Here is a 24,427-nt window from a genome sequence, read left to right on the forward strand (position 1 = left end):
TTTTCATTGTTTATAGTATGAGATAAAAGATTAATAGCAACGAAGCTTTCTACACGTTTCTTGTCTCGATATTGAAATGTTAAATGCTAAATTAAAATGCGAATATCTATTTTTTCTACCTCCCTTAAGTGAGGAATGGAGTGAAAAAAAAAAAAAAAAAAAGAGGCAAAAAGAAAGAACGTGTAGGCGAATCGCATCAACAAGGACACGCCTATAACAGGGAAATTCGATGTCATGTCCTAATTGGCGTTTATAGTACACAAGGGGACCATGCTTCATCTCTTGTTATATCATTCTCCATAATGAACCGCGAGAAATCGGAGAATCATTAGACGACAAATAGAAGAGACTTATTTTTCGCATTCTTTTTTAATTTATTTTACAATCTTTGTAATCGTTAACTTTTTTATGATCATGAAATTTTCTAATTTTTTTCAATCATAATTATTTCTATCAAGGAAAAATTTTGAAAATTTTCTAAATCTATATCTGAATTTTCTTTTTTTTCTTTTTTTTTTTATTTTTTTTTATTTATAAAAGTTGCCAACTTCAAGATTTTGTAACCTTTTAAAACTTATCTCGTCTCAATAATTGCGAAAAAATTTTATAATGTATTTATTTTAAGTGAAAAATCATGCTTTTGGAAGTGGAAGACGAAACACGCGACTTTATAACAACATATAAAAAAGACTTTCAATCGAAAGAAGGTCATAGACCAAAAGAATGCAGACCGGAACCACCTTACCCTCCACCATTGAATATTTTAAATGGCCCTTACAAAAAGTATCTCAATACACGACGAAAAAATGAGACGCTTCCTTTAAGTGAACAAAGCGAAGATCCTCAGGAGAACTTAAACAGAGTAAACAAGTAACAATAATTTAACTTAACATATTATATACTTTGTAATAAATTATTTCATATAAATTAATTTATAAAATTTTATTTTGAAAAATATTTATATCGTATAGCATTTAAAAAAAATTAAGAAAAATAAGTATAGATTTGCAATTATTAGATTCGCGAAAAATATTCGCATTTAAAAAAATTTCTTCCGGAAGTTGTACCAGACGAAGATCTAATTGAAAGAAAAGATAATGAACTGAAGCAAACTATGTATCAATTACATTATTCAAAAGGTTTAATGTTTTAAAAGTGATAGTATAATTTCATTAATATAATATATTTAAAATTAAAAATTTAACTATTTACCAGATGATTATTCACCTCGCGTGAAAATATATGGAAGAAAAAAAGATATACCTCTACCGCAAGATTGGGTCATATCAGAAACGGTTCAAAAAAAATCTTATAGAAATCCGTGGAAAATTGTAACGAAAGATTTATTACATGTAAAAAAAGCAATGAAACCTTTGGATAATTTAATACCAAATGAAAAAGAAAGAGAAATTCTTCGTATAAGGTAAAAATACAAAATTAAACAGCTTTGTTCAATATTCGTCGATAAAATAATGAAGCAATAATGTTTCTAAAACTTTGATAATTATATTCATAATTATATATTAAAAATATATTTATTAATATATATAATTAAACTATAACTTATTATATATTATTGAACTATATAACTTATTATTATTATTTCTCTTAGTACTGGATATTCAGAAAAGAATGCAACTATAGATGCTACCGGAAACAAAGTAATAAAAGAATCCTTACATGGTGTACCATTACCGGTAGAACCTCAAATATATACTAAAGGACCTGATAGTCCACCATCTGAATGTTCTGAAATTTTAGCAGAGAAAAAATTTGTACTTCCTTCTAGAATTATCTGATGTTGTTCATGCAAATAATAATTTATATATATTTAAAATAATAATAAAAAATTCGTATTTTTCTCTTCTTTCATATTTTTTAGAAGAAAATTATTTTTAATAAACACTTATTACAATAAACGATAAATTGTAGGAAAAGGATTACATTAATTAAATCATCAGACATGAATTATTATAAAACACAACCCGTATTGTTTTGCTTACATATAATTATTTTACAAATATATTATTTCCTATTTTCATCCAATTTAATTATTAATTTACAGTTGTTTACATCCACGCTGAACACACAATATCATATTTCACGTAAATCTTTCTTACATTTGTAGACTTACAATTATTTACAAATTCCACTTATCTTAGAATCATTTAATAAAATATTTATATTCGAAGAAACATTCTTTCCTTTTTATTTTAATTTTTACATTTGTAAAAGAAGATGCTGTATATGAATATATATTATGAAATAGTATTTAACTATGAATAAAATTAATTTTTTTTTTATTTGTCCTTTGAATATTTTTAGACACGATGTTAAAATTTTAGAAAAATGTCATTATCCTTACAACAGCAAAATATAATCATTAATTTTTCAAAAGTTCCAATTTAAGAGTAAACATAAAATTGAATTATTCATTATGATAAATTTTCAAATATCCCAACTATGTAGATTATACACATTATATAGCCTCCTTCATTCTGCCAAAATAGTTAACATTTCAAAATTAAACATGTTATTTACATAAGCTATTGGAAAAAATACAAGTAATTTCTTATAATATATTCCTAATAATTAATTACATTTCATAAAGCTTTCATCAAATTAAATTAATTGTACTTGCACATAAAACTATACAAAAGATCTTATTGATATACACACTCTTTGCATTTTGTTTATTTTTCACTTTAATGGAAGTTAAGATTAATTTACTTATAAAACCTAATCTAAAAATGGTACCCAGCACGTAACAATAAATTATGTAATTCAGTCTCTCGATTGCATGTAGCGATATGATTTATATAAAAATTTAGATATTTTGAAATTATAGATTCGATATGTAACACTGCAAACATCTTTTATGTACACAAAATATTTAAAGTTAATTATAACTAATAGAAATATATATATATTTTTTTTTTGACCAAAATGTTATAATATAGATTATCTAATCTTGAGTTTAATTTTTCGTTATACCGGACGTGGTACTATGCAATAGTGTTATCAAGTCTTATTAGGCTATGCGTAAAAAAAAGCTAAAAAAATATAAGACATAAACACTTTTTGTAACCGCAATATATACAACTTTGATGGTTCTCACAGCATTTTATCTTCAAAAAAATTATGTTTGTACTATATGCAAGACTAATACAAACATACAAGATATCATTACCGACACATTTTTCTTCTTTGACTTATTATTTTTTTTCCATGTATCATTTTCACATTTAACTTAAACATTTTTCTATATTAAACAATTGTTTGAGGTAACAATATCGTTTTCAGAGATCATATCCTGAAGAGGAATACCTTGTTTCTATAAAAAATGTATAATCATGTTAATTTATTCTAAAATTTCTGTATTTAATTAAGAAAAAACTTACTTCAATAACAATTGTGGAGGCCATATTATCTGTGTCGCGATACTGTACACCTATATTTGCTGCTGCTATTGCTATAGTACGAACGGTATTAGTGCTGGTCGAAGTTGTGATGTGCTGGGTAATCATGGCGTTTTCGTTTGTTCTACTGGAACCATTACACTCTTATATGCGTAAAATAATGAATGAGATACTGTGTTTCTTTTTCATAAGAAAATGTATTAAGAGAAGGTATAAATAGAAACTTACTTTCTCTTCTTTACTTGACCAGAATGAAATCTACCACCTTCACCGCGAATTCTATTCATTGCATGTCGATGACGAGATTCATGGAGATATTTCTGCAAGCAGATATTAATTCAAAATTAATATAAAATGTACGTATAATGTTAAATTATGACTAACTTACTGGTCTTTCTTTAGGTATCTTTCCTTCAGCTTCTAATTTAGCCCGAGCTTGACGACGTTTTAATATACGCCTATATTGTTTAGCATTTACATATAAAGGTTCTTCTTCAAAAACTTCTGCATTTGGTAATGCCACCCTTTGAAACTGCGTCTGTCCACTATTTCCTGGCACCATCTAAAATATTAGCAATTGCAATCATATATATTTATATATTCTAAAAATAATTTAAATTTAATATTAATTTGTATTATATTAAATATATAAATTTTTAAATAAAAAGATTAAAAAAAAATGTATTATCTTTGTTGCTCTATAGTCACTACAAGTCAGTATAATATGTACACAGACTATGTAAGTGAAAGAGACATTTTAATAGTAATCACCATGACAACATTTCCTGCCTGAGACGCTGTTGCTGTAGGGCTTGCTAAAGGTTGCACTGGTGTTGTGGTTGCTGCAGTGGTTGTTGTTTGTGATGCTGTTCCAGGAATTTGCATAAGATTTCCATTGATATTAATTACTAAACATAAAATATGAAATTATTACATCAATTTTATATTTTAATAAATAAACAAATTTTAAAATTTTATACCTGTGGGTTGTGCTTGTTGAACTTGACCTTCTAACTGTACTGGCTGATAAATATATGTTTGTCCATCTGGAGTTTGAATGATTTGAGGTGTTTGTGGTTGTTGAATTACAATTTGTTGACCTGTACCAGTTAAACTAGATACTGGAACAACTTGTATTTGTCCATTTGGTGCTGCTACTTGTATAGCTTGTGGTAACATCATTGCTTGACCTCCTTGACCCATTTGAACAACTTGAACTGTTCCTCCGGCACTTCCAACCACAACTGCTTGTCCTTCTCCCAGTTGTTCCATTGCAAATTCTGTCTATAGCTAAATAAAAGATATTGGCTTACAACAACAACAAAAAATAATGCAGTTACATTATATAAAATAAATTGATAAAATGCTAAATATAAATCTTAAATGCAAAAAAATTTAGCATAATAAAGATGATTTATACTTCATAAGGATAAATATATATTCAAATATAAAATCATATGCAATAATCTGAGAATTATATACAAAAAATCTTTCAAACAAATCAATATTTGTTTGAAAGTTGAAGATAAATAAATGCCATATTTTGAAAGGTTAGATTACTGAGAGATTTTTTAATTTTATTTATATATTTTACATCTTGTAAGTATTGATAAAAATCGCCAACGTGGCGAACACATTGAGATCTGAAAGCCCACGTGCAAGATATTAAATAGACGTAGAAAAAAGAATTGAGGCCAGACAATAATCATCACCTTCTGTCGGGCACACATCGCTTCCGAAGGATATTGTATCCTGTTTTCAGCGGCATGATTAACGTCATATTTTTGTAATCCTTAACACGCGGCAAATGTTGATGTACAAAACGGAGATCAAGTCTGCTGGATAGTACTTTGAACGCGATATGCTCGCCATGGATCGACACGAATTTCGGACGAGAAACGCTCGTCTTGACAAACATGGCCGTGCAGAAAGAGTTTTTCAAGCTCAAGAAGTCACGAGTTTGCAGTTGAAACAGCACACAAAACGAAAACGCGGTTAATCGTACAACGGTGCGCGGTCGTACGCGTACCCCGTTGATGTTTGATAATTTGTGGACTTACATTGGATATTTTCGTGGGCACTTTCCCAATGATTGGTCGGCAAATTGAGGACCAATGGTCGGCGATAGAGAGTCCTCGGCTCTTGTGTATTGGTGGCACTGAACGGGGGGACCTGCCAGTCCGATAGCAGCCCGATGCCAGACCGGTCGATGCCCCTCCGCGCCATGATGTGCCTAACCAATCTACTGGCTTGACTTATCCCCACTACCTACTTCCCGCGCTCTCATCAAACTTCGCGCGTTCCTAACAGCTTATTTCCCGCTTCCTTTCAAATCGATTTACAATCATCCATATTAATCATCAATAATTCTCGATGCTCATCGCGTTTTATTATTAATTAAAATTCGAAAATTATTGATAATAATTGATAAATATAAATATAAATTCAAAAGTAAATAATTTATTGAATGATTCTATGTAAAATCAAAGTTTTTAAATATTTTATTTTATTTGGACATATATAAGTGAAAATGCAAAAAATTTTTTTAAAAATGAAAAGTAATCATATATTGTATAGTTATAATATGCAAAAATATTGAAGTATTTAAATGTAACAAAATATAAAATAAATATTTTTTTTTAACAAAATAATGAATAAGAAATATTGACAATTTTTATACATTTATGTATACTTTAAATAATAAATTGATTTGTTTTTATTACTTTAATAAGCTGCAATGTGTTAATGATGTAACAAGTGCGATTATACAATGTTTGAACATTATTTACTGGTCATAATTACTTTTCACATTCAAATTAACTGTTATTCATAAATAATATGTCATTTTGTAATTTATTATTTATTTAACGCATATAAATGAATAAAGAATCATAAGTGAAACAACAATTATTATACATTTAATAAAATATAAAATTAACAAATTTTGTTTGTGAGAAAGAAAATACATATAAGAAGAGTGATAATGATTAGAAAATATAACATTAATAATAGCATTAATTTATATAAATATCACAAATGTATGTTTGAGTTAGGAATTTGATTGTTTGAGACATTATACAAACACATCTTGCAACAATATAATAAAGATGAAATAAGAAAGGAGACAAAATTTATATAATATAAAAAAACAAAATGTGAATATAATTAAAATATACAATTTATAATATAAATAATGTAAATATTTCAGTCATTTATGAATATTGATTGTTATTGAATCTACATTTTATCTATGTTTATGTGTTAGAAATGTTTTCAATGCTGAAATAAAATTAAAAAAAATTATTTATTGATTCAATAAAATTTAATTTTTGCAATTTCAATGCGAAAAATGATAAATTTATAAGTAAATTGCATTTATTAAATTATGACAAAATAGCCCTTTTATATTATTTTTTGATATACACCTTAGCGAAGACTAATAACAGTGTTTTAACTTTTTACAGTATTATATATAAGTTATGGAAAAGCACTACCAAATTCAGCTCTTTCATTAAAAACTGGTCGTTTGGAAATATCTTAATTTGTAACATTTTAAAACAACTTCGTATATTCAGAAACTGTCAAGCCACTTTAACATGTTATTAAGAAATAGTACCTGTACTTTCATTTATAATACACCATATTATAATGCATAATCAATATTCATATTCAAGTAAAATCTGAAGTAAATTCAGATTAACTTATTGAAAATTGATTTTGAAAAGACATGTTTTTTAATGTCACATAGTACAATGATTTCACTCAAGCAGGATATAATCCTGCTGAGGAAATGCCAAAAGATCACGATAAGAAAGGAACTACTAAATCTTCCTTATGTTCAACATTTACATCTTCTAATGCTGTCACAGCCTTATTGAGCATTTCTGTAATCTGTGAATGAAATTTAAGTAATTATTCAATAAATTGTAAACATTAAACATATAACAATACAAAAATATTATATATTTACCAGCCCATGATCTCCAGCTGCAAGAGGATCTGCTGCTAATATTTTTTCTGGAGCAGGGACATCTTTAAGTAAACAGGATGTACTATCAGGGACTTTAATACCTCCAGCTTCTATACGTTTTGAATATGCACGTGATCTATCCATATATTCATGCTGTTCTAAATTGTGCGAATCTAATGCTCCAACATCTATCACATTACTAAAATTAAATATTTGTTAATTATTTTAATATAAATATTAAAATATTATAAATACTTTAATACAATAAATTCATTTTTCATATTATCAATTATATTATTGTATAAAATAACTATAAAAGAGATAACATAAATATATAAATCTAAAAAAATAAACAAATACTCACGCAGCTGTTTCATGTAAAATTCTATTTAATGCACTTTGTTCATCTGTTTTTTTGGGTACTGAACTTGCATATTGGTTAACATAATCATCACTAAGAAAAAAGAAACAAAAAAATTTCATAATTCTTATTTTCTAATGCTATAATATATATATATATATATATATTTTAACATACCTATGTACTCTAGGTATATTTGTGTTATTACTAACAGGATCCACTAACAAATGTGTCCTTTCATTTACTTCTCCACTCTATAAAAAATAAATAAATAGAAAAATTATATTAAATAATTTAAAATAAAAAACGCATTTTTTTACTTAAGTTTGATTTAAATTCTATATATAAATTATATAAAAATATTAATTATTTTATATTATATTTGATTGAGCAGAATTGTGATAAAAATTTTATATATATTTAACTTCTGATAAATTAGGTTTTAAAATATGATTGCAATAATATGATTTATTACCTGCGGACCGCTGTCTTCTTTACAGAAACTGTAACAACATCCCATACTTAGAAATTAATTACTAATACTTTTTTTCGCCAGTAACACGTATTGCTACAACGTATTATTTTTAATCTTCATTCCTGTAAACAATTAATGAATCAGCTCTAATGCTGATATTGCGCTTCAGTCACTGTCCATAAATAAAATATATTGCGAAGTGTGACAATCTCTTTCAACTAGATACGAAAATGTTAACGAAAAGGTATGAATGTGCACCCACGGACTAGATACAGAATAGATTTCTTATTCAATGCATTTTTATAACACAGTTCTGGGACAACGTAGCCTCGATTACCATTATGTGTCAAATTTGATATTATCGATTTGATATTATCAAATCGAATGAAATAATACTAATGGGATGAAAAGCAATTAAATAAATATAAAAATCTTTGATATAAAAATTTGACATAATAATTATAAACGAAATATAAAATAGATCTAATGATCTAATATATATTTAATATCTATTCAATGTACTTTTTATTTTATGTGTTGAACATAAATTCTTTATTTTTAGTATTATACTTAACATTATTAATTCGGCTTAATAACATTGTAATATTAATAATATTTAGAATATTTTAATATATAATTAATATAAATAAAAAAAATATTCTGTTACAAAATACTTTATAAATGTACATGAAATATGCATTTTATACGTAAGACAAACAAAAAATTTATGTGATATATTAAAGTATATTTTGTTTTACGAGGTCATCATTTGAGATACATTGTAAATCTACCAAAGTAATATCTATATTTTTTACTTATTATTTTAATTATCTTAATTATCTAGATTATTATTTTAAAAATTAAAATATATTATAATTTTGAAAAAAAAATGATAAAAGTGTATTCAATTGATTCTATATCTCGTCTATGATACTCACACACCATTCATAAATATCGCATTTATAAAACATTTCAAAAAGCATAAGAATAAAAATTAAAAATCAGTGCTATAAATTAGATATAAAAGATTTTTTAAAAGTATTCAAAAAATGGCACTGACTTTCAATTATTACTCTACTTTATTTTGAAAAATATTTTTACAACTCAAAAGATGATAGTTACAATCAATTCTTACTTCATCTCTATTTTTTTTCCTATTATTTATTATTTTTACCTATTCTATTTCATTTACGGTATTTTAGAAATGGCATTGATTCTCTAATTTTATCCTATTCTCTCTATCTTTCTCTCATTCTTATTTATTCTGCTTGACCATCATTGCTTTATAAAATTTGTTGCTTTATAAAACACTCGAGACAATTGCAATTATTTCTTCTTTTCTTCGTCTAACCTATTAATTAAAAAAATTTTAATAAGTTCTATTTGATTAAAGATAAGAAAATCTATTCAAGTTATTGTATATATATGTTTTATATATATTTCTTTTTTACATACATATATATATTTATATATATATTATATAAATATATTGTTATATACAGTGTTAATATTAATATAATATTCATAGTGGAATATTTTTGGAAGGTGAAATTATAAAAAAAGCTACATCTTTTTCAATTTCGATAATTTTAAAATATTGAATAATTTTATATATAACTAATCGACTTTTTCGAAATATTTGCAAAAAGAAATTGCTATTATTATATAAAATTTTATTTATATGCAGACATCCGTAACAATGTATGCATCAGCATTATACTGATTTCTTAAAAGTAAATTCCTTGCAATACTTAAAATTAATTTATATATGTAAAATACATATAAAAAATAACATATATATTAATTTTAATAGTTATTAATATAAAATTAAATTTGAATTTCAATCATTACTAATTTATAATTTTTTGCACAATCGGTAATTCAGATTATGACATATTAAAATTCCATAAAATGTAAGTCTATTCTATATCTTGTCTATGTAATATTGAATAACATAACCTAACAATTTGAAACATAAGGAATATACGAATTTATTACATTGTTATTTATTAAAATTGGAAATTAATTTAACTTTTTACTATACGAAATTACATGTATTATACATATTATATATAAAATTGTATATATGTCCCTCAATAAAATAGAGTGCATAAATAAAAAAGGAGAATGATTTTACAATTTTTTATGTAATTCTGCAATTTATACTTTAAATAAATATCAAATAATATTCTTCTAATATTAATAATATAATGATAATATTACATGTATATTATTAAATTTTGTTAAATTTATATCATAGTTGAATTTCATTAAATAAAATTTTGTGTTAAAAGTAATAAATTATATCATGGCAAATATGAAGGTATGTTCATTACTATCATTTTAATTTATTATGATGTACATTTGTATATATTTAAATATAATAATGTTTTCATTTTTTAATGATGTAAATATAATAATATTTTCATTTTCAGGAATTACCAGAATTACAAGTTTTTAAAACAGTATTATTTCACTGTGTAGTGATAATAGCCTTACCTGTATTGTCATTTTTTACTAGCAAGATTTTTATTTTTGATGGTATGAAAACAAATAATATTATTATAATCATTTGATATTTTTGATATTTAGCAAATATATGAATTATAATTTTTTTTAAAAAAATGTTAAAGAATATATATTTACATAAATATTATCTGAAAAAATTCTTAAAATTTTTAATTTAACAGCCAATATTCTATGCTTTTTATCTATACTTTCAATATTATATAGTGAAGAACAAAAAGAAATAACTTAAAAATTCTAATGTTAATGAAAATTTTATGTAAATATATAATATTAATATATTAATAATTATAAAATTATATATTAAAATAATAAGTATAAATAATGGATTGCACAATTTTTTTATCAATCAGAAATCTTTGAAATGAAATCTTTGAAATGAAATCAATTGTCAGTTTTCATTTTTTGAATATTTAACATTCATGTTAAATAATGTTTTTTATAGTTCTAAAATCTAGACATTGATATTTAAGTAAAAAAATTTAAAAAATTATTAAATTAATTTATTTATTATTTATTATAAAATTAATTTCTTTTACTTGTATAACTCATATATATTGTAAATTTATTTGGAAAATAGTGAATGAAAACTTTGATTCTTCACTGTATATATAAATTATTGAATATACTAAATTATAAATAATTTTGATCATGATGTTATGTTGATTATATGTTAATATTATATTATTTTTTTATCAATTTGATTTCAATATAAGATTTTAAATGTATTGAAATATATTTTATATATTTTAGGTTTATTGGGGCTTAATCATGTGCCAAGTAATGTATATTCAGCTGCAGTTGCGATTCTCGTATTACACGTGGCTCTAGGATCTTTTATATATCGTGCATATTTCGATGATCAATCAAAGACACAAACGAAACGAGATTAATCTTTTTTTTTTTTGTTTGAAATATGTATGTAATTAAATACACTTTCTGGATAACATATTTATTCGTGTATAATTATCGGAAAAAAATGTTACATTATATTGCATTACATTCTGCAATCGCTTACTTCTTTGTTGATATTTTGTTTTTTTATTGAATACTGTGAATTGTGCAAAGGGAAGGTTTATCTGTACTTGTATTAATTAATGGAACATAATTACTAAATAAAAAAAGCAATGGCATTCCCACACAATATTTGCATATTGTACAGCACAAACTTTGCAATATACATACATCTACATGGAATATAATTCCATTATACACATTTTACTTTTATATTTGAGAAACCTCGTAGTACATTTTATAATTTATAGTGCCTCAATACATCACATCAGATGGATAAATTAATTATAGTGCACTTTATGATCACAGTACTAGATCAGGAGCGAATTTATAATTCTTTAGGCAGATAATTTTGATAGCTATGTAGAAAATATATTGATATATGAATTTTTAGAAAAAATTAAGAAATACAAACAATTATTACAAAAGTTTAATACAAATCCGCCCCTAATGATACTGAATAGAAGCTATTTTTTTGTCTTCAAGAAAGAATAAATAACAAAATGAATTTGTAATTAATATAATACAACATAACAATATACCACTGATTTTTTTTAGTAGTACCAATGAAGAAGAATAGTATTCTAGATAAAATAATATCTTTGCAAGAATTGCAAAAAAAGATATCAAATTAATTGAAACACAGATCAAACGAGAAAATATTTTTTACTTTTATGAAAAACTATTAATTATGTACAATATACCTAACTATAATTTTTCATTTTTAGAAATTTCATGTCATCAAAGCTTCGATAATTAAAGTATCATAAATTGTACACGATTTAGGTTAGCAGCTCTTTTAAACACACGAAGCTTTAGCAAATCCTAGAACAAGCTTAATAAACTTCATTAATGAAATATTAATTTATTTAAGTATTGTAAATGCAACAAAAGTTTATATGACAGAATATTTCGCTGTCGGCCTAGAAAAGTGTTGGAATGAATACTTATTGTATTAAATACATAAGATCGCCAGCGATATTAACTACTTCACATTTTAATTTAGTTATTAGCTCTAACTTAATATTTGTCCTATATATTATAAGTAACAATGTATTAAATCTTTCTACTGGCAATGAAATCAGGAAACTCTTTAGAGTACTCCATTGATAAATTTTGTTACACTTTTCTAAAAGCATATTAAAAATTGAAGAATTTTTTTTTTTTTTTTAATTATAAGATATTTATAACTTCTTGAAATTGAAATAAAATTGTTGTAAATGTCATCTTCTTTTAATTTAAATGGTTAATTTTCAAAAATGTAACAAATGTACTATTAATGAAATAATTTTAAAAAATCATATCTTGAATTTCACGTCAATCTTAACTTATTATAATTTATTTGAAAGAAATAGTCTTACATAAATTACTATATTAAAACGTACACATGTCCTTTTTTTAATGATTTATGATAAAAATTCTTCAGATTTCAATATACTTAAATTAATGATACAGTCCATCATAAATACATAAACTTATCACATCGATGATTGTGATAGGAGAAGAAGAGAAAAAACAATCAATCACATGTGCTAACTAAAAATATATCAGGCGCTTTTGTGACATGATAAAAATGATTTATGTGATGACATAATTTTCGATATTTTAATCGTGATAGATTTAATAGCATTAAAACACATAAAATGGGATGATTGTTACTCAACATCCATTTTTTCTTCTTGGGGTTGTTGCTGATTAGTTTGAATATGACCATCACCTTGACTATTTTGAGTTTTTTGATGATCTTCAGCAGTTTTATCTTTAGGTTTTTCTTCTTTTGGTGGTTCAATCTTAGGTTTCGGTTTATTTAAAATTGGTAGTACAATACTATCCAATGTCTATGAAACATAAAAAAAATGTGTAAATAATAATTTATTACTTCCATATATAATTTTATATATATATTTTACATACCAATTTTTCTCCACGAATTTGTGCTACAGTAACTGGTGGTTGTTGTGTGCGAGGTGTACTGGCAAGAAGTACGCGTTTTTCTTCCAACCATGTCCATTTTTCATGTACTGCTTTCTCAACCTTCTTTACCTCTTCTTCTGTTAAGTGAGAATATTTATCATCCTTTCCACTGGATGCTCTAATGAGATCTACCCCTTTTTTAGCAAGTTGTAAAGCTGCTGATAAATCATCTAGTGCGTGACCTCGACCTTCAAACTCTACTCGTCTTTCTTTAATTGGTTCACCTTGTGACTAGCAAAAGAAACAAATAATTTTTAATTTTGAACAGAAAATATTTAATAACATTTAATATGAAAACAATGTAATTTACCTTAAGACGTGTTAATCGTTCTGAATAAATTTGTCGTTGACAGTCCTCACCTTCTTCGTATAACCAATTTTCAGTTTCATCTAATGTACGACAAAGTACTTCTTTATCTATTTCCGTAACAAATGTAGATAATTGATCTTCTTCTGATAATTTAGCACGAAGATCGTAAACGTATTCTTCTAATGCATTACGTGCATCTACACGTTCTTTTTCTTGTTTATCTTCAGCGATCATTTTGGCCTATAACAAAAAGAGAGAAAGAGAAAACAAATTAAAATAAATCTCATTAAAAATTGTATTTTGTAGTGAGTAAACATGAACTTACCTCTTTTTCTACTGCAGCATCAAAGTCACGTTGAGAAAGTCCATATTCACGCATTTCTACTGGTAAATCAATAGTACGAATAGGAACTTTCTTTTTACCTTTATTTTCATCATTTTTATCATCGCTCTGAAAAATAATACAATATTGATATGAAATAGTTTTACCTGTTTAATTATTTCTGCAATTAGATTTATTGAAATTTATTTATATTGTTATAATCATTAAGAAAAATATATATATCTTAATAAATATTCTATATTAATTTTCTCATCTAATATTTTAAAAATTTTTTAAACATAATTTAATTTTTAATACATGTAGTAACTTATAATTAAAATAGATAAAATAAATATAACAATGTCATTATAATAACTAAAACATTTTAAACAAAGGCACACATAAGCTGGAAATCAGGTGATGATAGAAATGAGCAGAGGACAAAGAGGGGCATTATTCTTATGCGAGTAATTTTCAATTCGTTTTACTTTAAATTCAAAATATGTCAAATAATATATATATATATAATCAATATAAAGATGATTGTTTCAATTCAAAATATTATACGAATTGAAAACCAAACCGCATTGCCTGCCTTCACAATTTTCGCAATTTATTAAAGATTATTGCATTATTAAATATTACTGTCTCTTTTCCTTCTGCGACCCAGTGAAAGGAATAATTGAGCAAAGACAGACAGCACGGCGTGACACAGCTGTATCTTGGACCCATATTAAAATACATTACATGAAATTATATTATGTATGTTTATATTTATAAATACAAAAATAATTTCTATCTTGTCAAAATTAAATCTATCTTATCTAATTATATTACTTTCGTTCATATTATCGTCGCATAATTAACCGAGTTTGCAGAAGAAATCGACACAGATTTTAAAACTTTAAACATAACTAAATATCATGCACTAAAGAAACTACAATGCGTAGGAAATTTCTAATTCATGAACAATTTATACTTTATAAGCACACATAAATAAAATCTGATTAATTTACAATATATTCGAAATACTATAAATAAAACATAAGAACGAATACAATTTATTACAAGCTTTAAATTAAATAATAAACCTGAAATTTTCAGATTTTAATTTTCTTAATCTGATAAAATATAATTAATAAAAAAATATTTTCAAGATAATAAATATAAAATATATAATACGCGATTCTTATATCATGCAGGATATTTTAAATTTTATGATTGCAGTGATCGTATAACAGATAATTGATGATGCTGACGCGATGAAAGAAATAAAAAATTTATGCCACTTTTACACACGAAAAGCTATTCGCGTAATTACCATTATAATTTATAACAATAAAACAATTTAAGCAAAAGTCAAATTATTGCACATGTTTCATTTAACATATGGGTCCAAGTAATGATAGTGTGTCGCGTACCGAGCTGAGCCAAGAGAGAATCCTGGAGGAGTAGGAAGGGGCAGAACCCCTCGCACCTCTTCCACCATCATCAGCATCTGAGTTCCGTCGCGTTTTATCCATGCTCACCTAAACCACAACAAACTCACATAATCATGCATCAGACACTCAAAGCATATTATGAATACTGTATTTCTACAAAAGTTAATCTCTAAGAAAAATAAATTTTTCTTAACTCTATCATTTTTACCATAAATTTTATTTTTAAATATGATTTTAGTAATTCTAGCATTACTAGTTACTTAAATAATGTTAAACAAATATAGCTAACAATTTTATAAGTATGTTAAAATGTTACATATAAGCTAATTGAAAATAATTTTAAGCAATAATAAAATTTGAATAAAAAATGAAATATAATAAATATACATACCTCAGGTGCCGGTGGTTCATTTGCTTGTGCTTCTTGATCAGGTTTATCTTTTTTATCTTGTTGCTGATCAACATCCATATTATTTTGTTGTTGCTGATGTTGTTGTTGTTGTTTTTCCTCTTCTTCTTTTTCTTGTTGTGTGAGTTCACGTTTTTCAATTAGTGATGCCGAAACAACAGTAAGAATGCCATTCAAGTTCACTCTTACTTTTACTTTAACTTTTGATAGCTCTCCTTCTGGCGTTGGTTTTACATTTTTTATTGTGTATGTACCTATAAAAATACTATCAGTTATAAAAAAAAAAAAAAAAATACTACTTATTTACTTATTAAGAAAATAGAGTCAAATGCATACCAATATGAGTTTGAGGATATGATGATGGTGGTACAGAATAGCTGGCAGTGAGTGTAAATGGATTTGATCGATAAAATGTTAACGTTTTTGAAAATGGTACAGGATGATTGTGTCCAAAAATTTCCATTTCACTAAAATAATAGATAATATGAAAATCAAAAAAATATATTCTTTCTAAATATTAGATATTATATATAATATACTAATTAAAATACCCTTCTTCGCCTTGAGTAGGATCCCATGTTAATTTTAACGGATATGGTTGAATATCAGTTACTGAGAAATCACGAACTCTGACAGCAGGACTCAACATTGCACATTGAAGTGCACATCCTCGAGCAACGGCTTCATCTTGATTCAACGTCGTAGATACAGTACGACCAAAAACTTCTTCAACTAATCGTTTAATAGCAGGAACACGACTAAAACCTCCTGCTAATTCAACTGAATGAATATCTTCTAATTTTAATTCTATAAAAAAACATTGTAAATTAGAATATAATTGATGGATGTTTAATCAAAATATATTAAGAAATAAAACGCACTAGAATCTTCAAGACATTGACGTAAAGTTGATTCAACGCGTTTAAATAAGTGTGCACACATCGCTTCCATATCTGCTCGTTTCATTTCGCCATGTACATCTTTTTCATCCATAAAACATTCAATATTAAGAGGAAGTGTTGTTGAATTGGCGGACATTTGTTTTTTCAATTTTTCTACTTCTCCTAATAGTCTTATATATGCACGTGGATTGGTGTGTGGATCAATATTATAACGTGACTGAAATTCTTTACAAAAGTGTTCTGCTAAAATAGAATCTACATTCCTTCCACCTAATTGACTATCAGCAGTACTTGCTATCATCTATAAATAAAATTTAACAATATTTATGTCTGAATTTTTTAATTACTTTCTTACAAATATGTTATTAATTAATATTATTAATTATTAGTCACCTTCAATTTTCCTTTATGGAATGCACAAATGCTCACTTGTAAGCTTGCATATCCACAATCAACAAAAACTACATTTCTTGGAGGTGTTTCAGGTGCTGGTAAATCTTGTTTATAGATGCCATAGCACAAAGCAGTAGCTGTTGTTTCATTAAATAATCTAAGAACATTTAAACCAGCAATTCGTGCAGCATCAAGCAATGCCTGACGCTCAGCTTGTGTGAAATATGAAGGAACAGAAATAACACAGTCATTAACAATAGTCTGAAGAGCAGTCTCAGATATATCTTTTAATTTTGTGAATAACATTGCAGTTATTTGTTCAGGTGAAAAAATGTGTTCTTCTCCTAAATATTGTACCTAAAATTTAGAAATAATTATAATCAAAATATCATCATTATTTAATAATTACTATTATCATTATCATTTTTATTGCACAAATTACACACAATGTGATTCATCTTGTTTTAACTACTCTAAAGAGATATAAATAAGATATGAGTCTCCCACAAATGTGAGAAATCTGGCACAATGCCCAGATTGAATCTAGTTAATATTAAATCACATGAAATATATATAATATTTAAAAAATTTTATTGTTTTTAGAAATATATTTATTATGATTACATTTTATATAATATTTTATAAAATTATACATAAATATTTTCCTCTTCAAATATGTTTTATAATTTAATTATTAATATAATATAAATATTATAATTTATTAATATAATAAAAAAAATTAAATTTTCTTAATGAAAAGAACTTACATGTATACCAATACTTCCATCTGACTGATGAGTTACCTTAAAAGGTAACATCTGAAGCTCTCTTTGTACTTGTGGGTCATTATATTTCCTACCCAATAATCTTTTAAATCCATGAATGGTATTTTTCATATTTGTTACCATTTGATTTTTGGCTGCCACACCAAGAATTCGATTTTTTCCACTGAATGCTACACATGATCTAAAATATTTATGTATTAATTCCAATATATAAATTTAATTTATATAAAATTTCATATTGTTCAAATTTCATAAATATTATATCAAACATATTCTATATATATCATAATATAAATTACTTCTAGAATAATCTGAATATAATCTGAGAAATATCTATTTTTTTTATATTGAAAAAAAAATATATATATATATTCACATATCTATTTTTTATTATATTTTTTATTATACTGATAATTATATATAAAAATGTAAAATTATAAATTTAACATTATCTAATGTACTTAGAAAAATATTTAATAAAATATTTAAAGAAGTAAGATTAGAAAATTGATATAAAATTTTTGATAATATTTAATTTTTAACATTAACATTAAAATAACATTTTAATATTATATCACATAAAAGCATACTGATTTTTTTATATAAATTTTGTTAAAATTTTAAGATTAAAATTAAAATTAATAATTATTATTAAAATTAATATAATTAATAATCAAAATATTTAACTGTTATACCTTATTTAAAATTTTTTATATTTCTGATATTTTATTAATAAATAAAAAGACAACAAACAAAACAAATTTTGACAATGTATCTATATCAAAATTTATATTCGGTTTAAAACAAATAGTATATATAAATAAATAATGCTTAAAAATTTTGGTAAATTAAAATCGAATGATATTTTCTATATTTTACTATTCAAGAGCTACAGAAGAGATTATTCCTAATAGTAGTAATCTCGCATCTTTGTCTATTATATTAATGACGTAAATCGATTCCATTTTACATGACTATACCAATTTCGAAAAAAAAAAAAAACTCATGGATCATAACTATGGACTTTTTTGTACATCTTAGTCATATGAAAGTAAGCGATATATTTAAGTAGATAAAACAATTTGAACATAAATGATTATGATCAAATAGTGTCTTTTTAACTTTACATACTATTTATACAAAATTCAATGATATACTTTTAAATTGTTTTTATATTTTTACGTAAATATTCGCAAAAAGAACTATAATAATAGTAATATAAGAATATCTAAAGGTACCGGTGTATACCGGTATCTTTTTAAAAAAGAGAAACATTAAAAAATGATTATTATAATAAAAAAAACTTACGGTGTACTTCGAAGACTATAATCATTAGCTATGGTTTCAATGCCTCCTGCGCGTGCTACAGCCACATAACAACTTTCGTTACCGAAGTCAATTCCGATCACGGACATAGCAGCCATGGCTGATAGACTAGTACGTTTTCTTTACGATATTGAATAAACTATCGTGTTTAAATCAAATGTTAAATACCGATTCTCGAAAAGGATGTATAAATGATTAATAATTGTTTAGAATACGCGTTAGTACTTATTGTATACGCTGAATTCACAAGTTCTCTGAATTCTTGTTCTTCACTCACGCAATAGTCTGAATGAAATGCCCTTCGCACGGTAACTGTGATTACTTCTTTCTGCTAACTTCTGCTGCAAATTCACCAATCATGGCGCTGCAGTATATGATTCCTATTGGTCAGATGGTTGTTCTGGAACATTCTGGAATTATGCGCCATTGGAATCTTCCTTTTGGACATCGTTAGTTTTGTTTCTCGAAGGATCGAGAGTAATAAATTGATATATAACACATTTTGCAAAAAAGATATTAGAAATTATTATATCTACAAATAAAGAATTCATTTAAAAAAATTGACCTATTATGTTTTTTTATCTCTGCATATCACTTTCTTAAATTTTTTGAATTTATATATAGCACACTTTGGACATGGGTATGATTGGTTTGCATTACAATATGTCCGTCATGAAACAAATTTTGAAATATCATAATTATAAATATTAAAAAAATGTAGTTTTATAAATATTTACAGTATTATATTATATTAGGATTATATATACAATTAATATATGTATATATATATATATATAAAATTCATATATATATATATAATTCATATCATATATATATATATAATTCATATATATATATATATATATATATATATATATATACAATGTGAAAAAATAATTTTTAATATAATTGTATTTTTATTTTTTTACATTTTACATATATACTAAATATAGTTTATAAATATTTAAATTGTTGCGTATATGATTGTATTTATATGATTAAAATAAAAGAACTTCATTATCTTATATCAATGCAGTTTCCTAAAATGCTTATTACGTGATGTATTCCGTAATGTACAAAAGCGTCATTTAAAGTATATAATCTCAAAATAAAACTATTAAAAACGTAAATATAACATAAATTGTGTTATTGCATGATTATTAACTATTGGCAATTATTCAATGAATTTATATGTCTATGTATTAGTAATAAGTATTAGATATGTATAATCGTATAAGATAAAATCATATGGTTTAAGCACATTAGTCTATAAAATCTACATATATAAAATGTCACGTTTGTGTAATTTACAATTTTATTCGATTATAAAAGAGGCTAAATATTCAACGATTTTAATAAGCAATAAAAATATAAAAATAACAGATAAAATAAAAGCTGTACTGTATCAAAATAGTAGAGGTTATGCCCAATTTCATTGGAAATTTGAAAAATATATTTATCCATTATATAGATTTTTGGATATGCTTAAGTCCAAGGAAATTCATCCTTTATTAACAAGAATAAAAATATTATCGAATAAATATAATATTAATTATGAAAAAAGTAGTAAAAAATTGGGATTTCTATTAAGTGGTATTGGCATAACTATAACTCTTTGCGAAGCAAAAAATTATAGAGGTAATACTTTTATTATGAATTAGTAATTAATATATAATTATTATATAATTATTATATAAAATATTCACTTCTAATCAATATTTTTTAATAGATAAACAGTTTTTTCGGGCTGTAAAATATGGCAACATTCCAGAATTAAAAAGTGTAAGTATAAAAAATCATTTTATATTACATTAATAATTAACAAAATATTTTTTTATAGATTATAAAAGAAGGCATTGATATAAATACACGTCATTTATTGGGTTGGACAGCACTACATCTTGCTGCTATTAATTCACAACCAGAAGTTGTTAAACTTTTATTAAAGTATGGTGCTGATGTTAATGCTCAAGATGAATTTATTAATGTCTATGGAAGTGCTATAGAAAAAGGATTACATACTTTGGATGGTATAAAAGATTTAAATTTGAATTATAATTTATTAAAAATATAATAAGTGTTTGTTTTTATAAATTAATATTTTACAAGGATTGCATAAATTTTACAAATTTTTAGTGCTTATGATAAGAGAGGAAGAATTTTGTGATCATTTGAATAGTAGAGCTACATTTAAAGGTTTTACTCCATTACATTATGCTGTATTAGCAGATTCTAAGGCTTGTGTACAAGCTTTATTAGAAGCAGGAGCTGATCCAACAATGAAAAATGAATCAGGACATCGAGCAGTAGAATATGCTAAAGATGGAGAACTCAAAGAAATGCTTATAAAACGTGCTATAAAATATGATGAAATAATGAAGGAAAAAGTACATATGATTAAAATCAAGCTTTGATTTATATTTAGTACTATTTTTGATCTATGTTTTTACCTGATATTGTAAACAGGAAATAGAAGAACGTCGTAGGTTTCCATTAGAGCAACGTTTAAAACAATACATTGTTGGACAAGCTGGAGCAATATCTATTGTTGCATCTAGTAATATTTTTTTTATAAAATTATTAATTGATAATGCAAAGACATATTTTGTAATACTTTTTATAATTGCAGCTATTAGAAGAAAAGAAAATGGATGGATAGATGAAAAACATCCTCTAGTATTTCTTTTTTTGGGTTCATCAGGAATTGGAAAAACTGAACTGGCTAAACAATTGGCTGCATACATTCATAAAAATAAGCAGGAAGGATTTATTCGATTGGATATGTCTGAATATCAAGAAAAACATGAAGTTGCTAAATTGATTGGTGCACCACCAGGGTATCATTATGTACCATTATATCATTATATCATTATATCATTATATACTATTATATCATTATGTATCACATCTTTATTTATAAATTTATATCATATAATATGATATATATTTTTATTTATATAATAAATATTTAAATATTATTTTATTTCATTGTATTAATTAGGTATGTAGGCCATGATGATGGTGGACAATTAACAAAACTTTTAAGAAAATGTCCAAATGCTGTTGTATTATTTGATGAAGTTGATAAAGCTCATCCTGATGTACTTACTGTCTTATTACAATTGTTTGATGAAGTATGATTATTTCTGAAAAATATTTTACTGGATATTTACAAATATTATATCAAAATGAAAATTAAAATTTTTTTAGGGAAGACTTACTGATGGTAAAGGTAAAACCATTGAGTGTAAAAATGCAATTTTTGTAATGACATCTAATTTAGCAAGCGAAGTAATTGCTGATCATGCAGTACAACTTAGAGAAGAAGCTCAACGTGTTGAGAAAAAACAGGATATAAATTGTGATGTAGAAGAGGATTCTGAACAAATTGAAATATCTCGTAAATTTAAGGATGAAGTGGTATATTAATTTCTCTTATATTAATATGTATATTAATTTCTCTATGAAATAAAATTATGATAATTAAAAATTAATTATAATTAAATCTTTTATTTTATAGGTAAGACCAATATTGAAAGCACATTTTGGTAGAGATGAATTTTTAGGCAGAATAAATGAGATTGTATATTTTTTACCATTTTCTCAATCTGAACTTATAAAATTAGTTGCTAAAGAATTGGAAGCTTGGGCAGATCGTGCAAAAAAAAGACATAAAATAGAATTGAAATGGAATAGAGAAGTTTTGTCATTATTGGCTGAAGGATACGATACTCATTATGGAGCACGTTCTATTAAATATGAAGTAGAAAGACGTGTTGTTAATCAATTAGCTGCGGCACATGAACGAGGCCAACTTGGTATGTGAATTTATTTATTAAACCATGAAATAAATTAATTTTCAGATTATAATAAAGTACTATGCTTTATATAGAAATAGGATGTTGTGTATTGGTGAAAGTCAAATGGTATAAAAATGGTGCAAGTATTGCGTTATCAATACGACGCAAAGGTGCAAAAGATTTTGTTGATCTTTCAACAGATAATTTAACAAAAAATCTGAATTCTGCATTTTAATATTATTTTGAATGGACCTATAATTTCATCAAATGCAGAAAATATATATTATAGTTTGATCTCATGGTACATATAAATAAAAAATTTGAAATGTTTTATATTATTTATTGTAGAAAAGAAATAATATTTGTAATAGTAATATATATTTAATAATATGGAATAATTTGAAATTCGTGACAAAACAAAATGTAAATAAAAACCATAAGATGTATACTATTCTTACAAATGTTTAAAATTTCTTTTAAATTACATTCTACTTTTTTTTTGTATACATAAACAATATGAAATATATAATCTGACAGAAATAAGTAATTCTTTATTTTAAATCGAATTATGAGGATACATTACAAGAAAATATTGATTACACTTCACATTTAAGATACATTTTACATTCTTTAATAAGACAAGAGATATTCTCAAAATATTCAGAAAACCAGTTGTGGAAACTATTTCTCTGCCTTGCTTATCAATCGTCTCATAATATCTTAAATTTCATTTCATTTTTCAATTATGTATTTGTACAATTATCATAGTTTCACTGCTATCATTATAAATAGATCAATCATTAGGGATAGATAGAGCATTTCCATTTAGTTTAATCATATTATGCAAGGCAAATTCAGGTCCAACAACAGGGTGTCTATTTATGTAAAAAGTAGCTGAATTAATTAATGTATATATGAGATCATTTTTGAAATTGGCGCATGAAAATTTATGGTAGAAATACGATACAAATATGGTGTTTACAGAATGTTGTTTCATTA

The 24,427-nt window shown here is 24.9% G+C and overlaps 6 protein-coding genes across 11 annotated transcripts; 3 read left to right on the forward strand and 3 right to left on the reverse strand.

Moving 5' to 3' along the window:
- Positions 1-292: 292 nt before the first annotated feature.
- LOC147656417 (uncharacterized) lies at positions 293-2,046 on the forward strand. The gene is made up of 4 exons (XM_086915298.1): positions 293-862; positions 1,019-1,139; positions 1,216-1,423; positions 1,613-2,046. The coding sequence occupies exons 1-4, from the start codon at positions 635-637 to the stop codon at positions 1,797-1,799; spliced, it is 744 nt and encodes a 247-aa protein (XP_086771424.1). The 5' UTR covers positions 293-634; the 3' UTR covers positions 1,800-2,046.
- On the reverse strand, positions 1,851-5,714 carry Nf-YA (nuclear factor Y-box A). 5 transcript variants are annotated; one of them, XM_012483320.3, is made up of 7 exons: positions 5,480-5,714; positions 4,400-4,709; positions 4,191-4,327; positions 3,808-3,981; positions 3,648-3,739; positions 3,402-3,546; positions 1,851-3,334 (listed from the first exon to the last, which is right to left on the reverse strand). In XM_012483320.3, exons 2-7 carry the CDS (start codon positions 4,689-4,691, stop codon positions 3,263-3,265), a joined length of 912 nt encoding a protein of 303 aa, XP_012338774.1. In that variant the 5' UTR covers positions 4,692-4,709; positions 5,480-5,714; the 3' UTR covers positions 1,851-3,262. The 5 variants fall into 5 exon arrangements, with proteins under 5 accessions (XP_012338774.1, XP_012338776.1, XP_086771423.1 ...); XM_012483322.3 differs by having other exon boundaries at positions 3,402-3,543; positions 5,480-5,654; XM_086915297.1 differs by lacking the exon at positions 5,480-5,714 and adding an exon at positions 5,132-5,479 and having other exon boundaries at positions 3,402-3,543.
- A 539-nt stretch (positions 5,715-6,253) lies between these two features.
- Positions 6,254-8,934, reverse strand: Lamtor1 (Late endosomal/lysosomal adaptor, MAPK and MTOR activator 1). The gene is made up of 5 exons (XM_003691327.4): positions 8,226-8,934; positions 7,928-8,004; positions 7,754-7,843; positions 7,390-7,588; positions 6,254-7,310 (listed from the first exon to the last, which is right to left on the reverse strand). Exons 1-5 carry the CDS (start codon positions 8,268-8,270, stop codon positions 7,221-7,223), a joined length of 501 nt encoding a protein of 166 aa, XP_003691375.1. The 5' UTR covers positions 8,271-8,934; the 3' UTR covers positions 6,254-7,220.
- An 826-nt stretch (positions 8,935-9,760) lies between these two features.
- On the forward strand, positions 9,761-11,895 carry LOC105737496 (vacuolar ATPase assembly integral membrane protein VMA21 homolog). Its single transcript, XM_012495700.3, has 3 exons — positions 9,761-10,548; positions 10,661-10,766; positions 11,505-11,895. Exons 1-3 carry the CDS (start codon positions 10,534-10,536, stop codon positions 11,642-11,644), a joined length of 261 nt encoding a protein of 86 aa, XP_012351154.1. The 5' UTR covers positions 9,761-10,533; the 3' UTR covers positions 11,645-11,895.
- On the reverse strand, positions 11,688-20,186 carry Hsc70Cb (heat shock protein 70Cb). 2 transcript variants are annotated; one of them, XM_003691326.4, is made up of 12 exons: positions 19,611-20,186; positions 18,285-18,483; positions 17,518-17,874; positions 17,104-17,425; positions 16,774-17,029; positions 16,559-16,689; positions 16,205-16,476; positions 15,793-15,900; positions 14,375-14,500; positions 14,050-14,289; positions 13,680-13,970; positions 11,688-13,603 (listed from the first exon to the last, which is right to left on the reverse strand). In XM_003691326.4, the coding sequence occupies exons 1-12, from the start codon at positions 19,724-19,726 to the stop codon at positions 13,421-13,423; spliced, it is 2,601 nt and encodes an 866-aa protein (XP_003691374.1). In that variant the 5' UTR covers positions 19,727-20,186; the 3' UTR covers positions 11,688-13,420. The 2 variants fall into 2 exon arrangements, with proteins under 2 accessions (XP_003691374.1, XP_012351153.1); XM_012495699.3 differs by lacking the exon at positions 15,793-15,900.
- A 345-nt stretch (positions 20,187-20,531) lies between these two features.
- LOC100865375 (mitochondrial disaggregase) lies at positions 20,532-23,968 on the forward strand. Its single transcript, XM_012495711.2, has 10 exons — positions 20,532-21,266; positions 21,358-21,410; positions 21,469-21,658; positions 21,765-22,015; positions 22,095-22,185; positions 22,258-22,465; positions 22,630-22,762; positions 22,839-23,048; positions 23,149-23,446; positions 23,521-23,968. Exons 1-10 carry the CDS (start codon positions 20,918-20,920, stop codon positions 23,661-23,663), a joined length of 1,926 nt encoding a protein of 641 aa, XP_012351165.1. The 5' UTR covers positions 20,532-20,917; the 3' UTR covers positions 23,664-23,968.
- Positions 23,969-24,427: the final 459 nt, after the last annotated feature.

The sequence above is a fragment of the Apis florea genome, unplaced genomic scaffold (genome assembly GCF_048593485.1).
Source record: "Apis florea isolate Af1SG1 unplaced genomic scaffold, ASM4859348v1 contig_3772_pilon, whole genome shotgun sequence".
NCBI lineage: Eukaryota > Metazoa > Arthropoda > Insecta > Hymenoptera > Apidae > Apis > Apis florea.

Coding starts and splice junctions, on each gene's coding strand:
- LOC147656417 (XM_086915298.1), top strand. CDS start 635: ATGCTTTTGGAAGTGGAAGACGAAACACGCGACTTTATAACAACATAT. Junction 863..1,018: donor CTCAGGAGAACTTAAACAGA/GTAAACAAGTAA, acceptor TGCAATTATTAG/ATTCGCGAAAAATATTCGCA. Junction 1,140..1,215: donor TCAATTACATTATTCAAAAG/GTTTAATGTTTT, acceptor ACTATTTACCAG/ATGATTATTCACCTCGCGTG.
- Nf-YA (XM_012483320.3), bottom strand. CDS start 4,691: ATGGAACAACTGGGAGAAGGACAAGCAGTTGTGGTTGGAAGTGCCGGA. Junction 3,982..4,190: donor AGGCAGGAAATGTTGTCATG/GTGATTACTATT, acceptor CTAATATTTTAG/ATGGTGCCAGGAAATAGTGG. Junction 3,335..3,401: donor CCTCCACAATTGTTATTGAA/GTAAGTTTTTTC, acceptor CATTTTTTATAG/AAACAAGGTATTCCTCTTCA.
- Lamtor1 (XM_003691327.4), bottom strand. CDS start 8,270: ATGGGATGTTGTTACAGTTTCTGTAAAGAAGACAGCGGTCCGCAG. Junction 8,005..8,225: donor AAGAAGACAGCGGTCCGCAG/GTAATAAATCAT, acceptor TATTTTTTATAG/AGTGGAGAAGTAAATGAAAG. Junction 7,589..7,753: donor ATTTTACATGAAACAGCTGC/GTGAGTATTTGT, acceptor ATTTAATTTTAG/TAATGTGATAGATGTTGGAG.
- LOC105737496 (XM_012495700.3), top strand. Junction 10,767..11,504: donor CAAGATTTTTATTTTTGATG/GTATGAAAACAA, acceptor TATATATTTTAG/GTTTATTGGGGCTTAATCAT.
- Hsc70Cb (XM_003691326.4), bottom strand. CDS start 19,726: ATGGCTGCTATGTCCGTGATCGGAATTGACTTCGGTAACGAAAGTTGT. Junction 17,875..18,284: donor ATGGAAGTATTGGTATACAT/GTAAGTTCTTTT, acceptor TCTAAATTTTAG/GTACAATATTTAGGAGAAGA. Junction 13,604..13,679: donor AAATTCGTGGAGAAAAATTG/GTATGTAAAATA, acceptor TATGTTTCATAG/ACATTGGATAGTATTGTACT.
- LOC100865375 (XM_012495711.2), top strand. CDS start 20,918: ATGTCACGTTTGTGTAATTTACAATTTTATTCGATTATAAAAGAGGCT. Junction 21,267..21,357: donor CGAAGCAAAAAATTATAGAG/GTAATACTTTTA, acceptor ATTTTTTAATAG/ATAAACAGTTTTTTCGGGCT. Junction 22,186..22,257: donor AATATCTATTGTTGCATCTA/GTAATATTTTTT, acceptor TTATAATTGCAG/CTATTAGAAGAAAAGAAAAT.